Here is a 4,628-nt window from a genome sequence, read left to right as displayed (position 1 = left end):
ACGGCGCAGCGTGACTTCCGGTAGCGTCACGGCAATACGCGGAAGTGGCTCCCGGAAGTGCGGGTCAGGAGGCACCGGGTGGGCAACATGTCCGACAACGAGGACAAGTGAGAGCGGGGCGGCCGAGGGCAGCGAGGGGAGGCGGCGGAGCGGAGCGGGTCGGGTGGGGGCGGCCCGGCCACAAGTGCGATGCGTGTGTCTCTCCCGCAGCTTTGACGGGGATGACTTCGACGATGTGGAGGAGGATGAGGGTCTGGAGGACCTCGAGAACGCGGAGGAGGTGAGTGCCCCCTGGACCGCTGGGCTGGCCGGCCTGGGCAGGCTCTGCCTGTCTGGGGGGCTTCTCTGGTTAGGGAGGCCTCAGTGGCTCCCCCCACACCTCAGGGCCTCGGTGGCGGGTGCGGCTGAGCAGCGGCGCGGTTCTGTTTCCACCAGGAGGGACAGGAGAACGTGGAGATTCTGCCCTCGGGAGAGCGGCAGCAGGCAAACCAGAAACGGATCACGACCCCCTACATGACCAAGTACGAACGAGCCAGAGTCCTGGGCACTCGTGCTCTCCAGATAGCGTGAGTACTGCCCACTGTGTTCCCAGCATTGCTGTAGCTGTGCTTCCCTTTGCACTGATAAGTGCTTTCCTCTTCCCTTAAAAATTCCCAGATCTTCTAAATCCTTTTCATGACTGCTGAGCTTGCATGTCACCTCTGGTCAACAGTGATGCACAGGACTATGGGGCTCTTAGTTGCACCTGAAGTCTCTGTGTCTCTGCTTCCCTGAAACTGTGCTACTTGTGCACAAAGAGAGAGCAGTTAGTAGCCACAATGAGTTTTCCTAGGTCACAAGCAAAATTACTCGGGAATGAGACAAGACAGTTCTGGTTTCTGTCTTTCCTAAAAGAGCCCATATGGACTTAAAAGTTCATAACTGTCTTGTAAGAGTTAATGATGGAGGGAGAGAAGCTTCAAAACAGTTTGTTGATACCACAGGGGTGTAGGAATTGGGAGTGAAGAAACCAATCTGAAATCTATTTTAAATGTAGTTACATTGTCGGAAGCTGCAAGTTTTTTACAGTATTTGCTATAATAAGGTCTTACTTAAAACAGACAGTAACATTTAGAACTTAAAGTGATGTCAAGGCTGTCTGCTCTTAATCCATTTGCCTTTTTAAACTTGTTTTATTAATAGATATTAAATAGTGTTGTGCTTTTTGAATAACTACCTTTTGAGCAAGATGATTAGACAAGTGGCAAGGGTTTCATCTTGGTTATAGCCACCTTGAAAATGAGGCTTCTCTTGTGCATGATTTAGAGGCAGCCAAGCTGTTCTTTGCACAGCCTGTGAAGCTGTTTGGTGCACCTTCTTTCAGTTGGTGAAAGGCAGGAAGAATGGGGGGAGGTGAGATGGGCCCATGCCAGGCCTTTAATCCAAAACACTCATTTGGTTTGCTTCACCTGCATCTTCTGCCTTCAGTGCTGAACCCAGACCAGCAGTACCCCCCATGGCCTTATCCATACATCACATGAACTTTGTGTGCCATCACTGTCCCATGGATGGGTGTAGTCACAGTCCTTTGTAAAACTATTGGATTTTTCTTCCCAGAGGTAAAATGTGCTGTAAATCCAGCTCTTCTCTTCCCCTGATCAAGAGCTGGAAGCTGTGAACAAGTCAGAATGGAAGAGCTGTGTTGGAGTTGTCAGAGGCTTGCTCATTTTGCCACCTTTTTAATTGGATTAATTTTAAAACCACTCTTTTCTTCATGTTTAAGTACAGCAGAGGGCGGCTAGGAGAGTGTGGATTTGACCAGTCCTTGAGCATGAGCTGGTTAGCAGAGCCCTAGGGGTGGGACAAGAAGAACATTGACGGAGAAGTTTGGTCTGTAACCATCTGTGGAATTTTCTTCTTGAAGTGCACAACAGAGCAAATCACTTTTGCCAGGATGGTGTCCTACCCTCCTACTTTATTGGCTGTTGTAGAGGTGACAGAGGTAGGCAGGTGTTTAGCTGTCCCTCTTCCTTCTCTGTGTTTTTGCTCAAGTGGTTGTTGATGTTCTTCCCAGGATGTGTGCCCCTGTGATGGTGGAGCTGGAAGGAGAGACAGATCCCTTGCTTATTGCCATGAAAGAACTCAAGTAAGTCACAGATTTTCTATTCCTTTCTGTAAAGTCAGCAGTGTTCTCCTCACTCCAGCATTTAGCAGTTTGTTCTAAGACAACCTTGTCTTCCCTCAAAAACTATAGTTGCCTTTTCCTTTTTCACCTTGGAGTTTCTCCACAGCTGCTTTCTTCCATCCTAGTTGCTCCTACAAATATTGATGATTAGGAGTGCTCTGGATCTCTTCTACTTCACAGTCCCAGTGTTCCTTATTTCTATGATGGGATCCCAATGTCCTCATCTTTCAGGAATCAATTTATTTCCCCTAATGGAATTGCTTTGAAGCAGCCATGTGAACAGACCTGTGTTCAAATGAAGTGCTGGCAAAAATTAAAATAAGGGTCAGGCTGGTGAGAATTCTTGTTTCCTGCACCCTTGCATGCTTGGCTTCTTGTGCTTTCCCCTGCTTACAGAAAGGTAAGTAAATCCTTTCTGACTGCAGCAGAGGCAGTTTTTGGATGACTGCTTGCAGGCCCACCTTTCCACAGCAGAGCTCCCTGCTGTGTCACAATTTTCCTGCAGATCTAGATCACATGAAGATATCCTTCAAGCAGCTGGACTCTGTTACTGTCCTTGAACAAAATTGCCCCCCTGCTTCCCCAGTTTCTCAGTGTGCTGAAGCTGCTCTTGCAGATTTTTTTATCTATTACAGCTCCCTTTGTCATTGCTAGAAGCTCCTTAGGTCATATTCCTGTCAGATCTCCAGGCTCAGAGTTGCTTCTGGTCACTGCCTGTGTGTGAGCTCTGGAAAGTTAGTCAGGGTGGTGCATCCTGTACTGTGCTAAAATTCAGTTGTAATTCATAGCATCAGGGAGTTACTTTACTACTGGAAAAACAACCTCCCTAAATGTAAAGAAGTTGTGTTACTCTTCAGGTCTGATACAGTTGAAACCTCATGCCCTGGCTAGATTCCAGACTGTCTGATTATGCTTTGCTGGTTAAATCTACTTTCATGAAGTTAAATTGTATTCAGCATTTTCTTGCTTTCTAATCGGAAGCACTTAGCTCCACCCCAGCTGTAACAGGTTTTGGTACCTGTTTCACGTATCCTTAAAATGTAACTAATGCTCTCAGGATGCAAATTTCTCTGTAAATATAAGTTTTTACTGGAAGTTCTCAGAATTCTGTCACCTCGTGTTAGGAAAAACCTTCTGTCAAACAAAAAGTGGATTTGTTTTTCAAGTCCCTTGATTTATATTTGCCCCCTATATCAGGGTGTTGTCTCTTAGTGGGTTCAGAATGCAAGGCTCAATTCCTGCAGTAGCAGCAGAGGTCTGAGAGGTCTTTGGTGTTCATAGTCTGAGAGTGCTGAGTGCTTTGTATCTACAGATGACAGAAGGTTGTTGGGACTTCACGGGTGCTGCACAGCTCTCTGTTAGATCTGATGAGCTTATTGAAGCCACCAAGCGCCTCACTTCTGTTGCCTACTGAAGTGATACAGTGGAGATTCTGACATTTCTGTTCATCTCTCTCTTCCCTTCAGAGCACGCAAGATCCCCATAATCATCCGTCGTTACCTTCCAGATGGGAGCTATGAAGACTGGGGTGTGGATGAGTTAATTATCACAGACTGATCAGATTCCAGACATTGTTTTTGGTTTTGCATTTCCAGGGATGTTTCTAATTTTGGTTAGTGTTTGTGTAAATAAATTCTAAATCTCCCTATTTTAAATTAAATGTATTTGGGAATTTTTGCTGTCTGACTTTCTCTTTCATCTCAGTCCTAAGATGACTTTCTCAGCTGTCTCTGCCAGTTTGGGTATTATTTTTTTCTCTGTGTGTCATGTATGTATTAGTAAGATTAGATTAGGGAGCCAAGTGCAATGCTGTGTTTTTGGCTTTCTTTCATTGGTGAAGTCTACAGTAACTCCCTCCTCTAGCGCTGCTCCTCCCTAGTTACAGGACTGCTACCCAGTTAAACTCCTGCTGTACAGAAATACTCTGGCAGCTACTTTGGCTTCAGAAAGACTCCAGCCTTCCACTACTGTCCCTTCTTAAAATGGGAGTGTTGAGACACCTCCATTGCTTCCCCCTAGACAGTTGGGCCTTTGTGCCCTGAACAGGTTGCTGTGGAAACCCCCAATTTCCTCTTTGGCCAGTGCTGACTGTGGGGCTTCTCAGGAGTATCGTAGAGCAGCTCTCATCAAGCCACCTATTGTTTGCCTGCTCCCTTGCTGCTTATCAGAAGTGGGGATCCCCTTTCAGTGGCACTGCCCCAGCCGGAAGCGCGGCCGCCACTCGCTGTCCCACCAGCTCGGCAGGTGTGGGTTGTTGTTGCACTTGCTCCTGGTGCAGCTGTTCTCTGACACATGGTGGAACTGAGGTCCTGGGGATGGACCAACCATCTCAGTTGAACATACCCTGGTGGTTCTTATGGTGGCACAACTGCAGCTAAATCCTAGAGTTCCTTTGATTTATACTGTGCTGAAAGATCAGTCATCTGTCACCTTCAGGTACCTGCACTCTCACCTTCGATGTGCT

The 4,628-nt window shown here is 47.0% G+C and overlaps 1 protein-coding gene across 1 annotated transcript; it reads left to right on the top strand.

Moving 5' to 3' along the window:
• The first annotated feature begins 1 nt into the window (after position 1).
• Positions 2-3,840, top strand: POLR2F (RNA polymerase II, I and III subunit F). Its single transcript, XM_033057475.1, has 5 exons — positions 2-107; positions 211-280; positions 436-566; positions 2,054-2,125; positions 3,631-3,840. Exons 1-5 carry the CDS (start codon positions 88-90, stop codon positions 3,719-3,721), a joined length of 384 nt encoding a protein of 127 aa, XP_032913366.1. The 5' UTR covers positions 2-87; the 3' UTR covers positions 3,722-3,840.
• Positions 3,841-4,628: the final 788 nt, after the last annotated feature.

This window comes from Catharus ustulatus, chromosome 4 (assembly GCF_009819885.2).
Source record: "Catharus ustulatus isolate bCatUst1 chromosome 4, bCatUst1.pri.v2, whole genome shotgun sequence".
In the NCBI taxonomy this organism is placed as follows: Eukaryota; Metazoa; Chordata; class Aves; order Passeriformes; family Turdidae; genus Catharus; species Catharus ustulatus.
The sequence above is the reverse complement of the archived record's forward strand: the minus strand, read 5'-3'. Positions and strand labels throughout refer to the sequence as shown.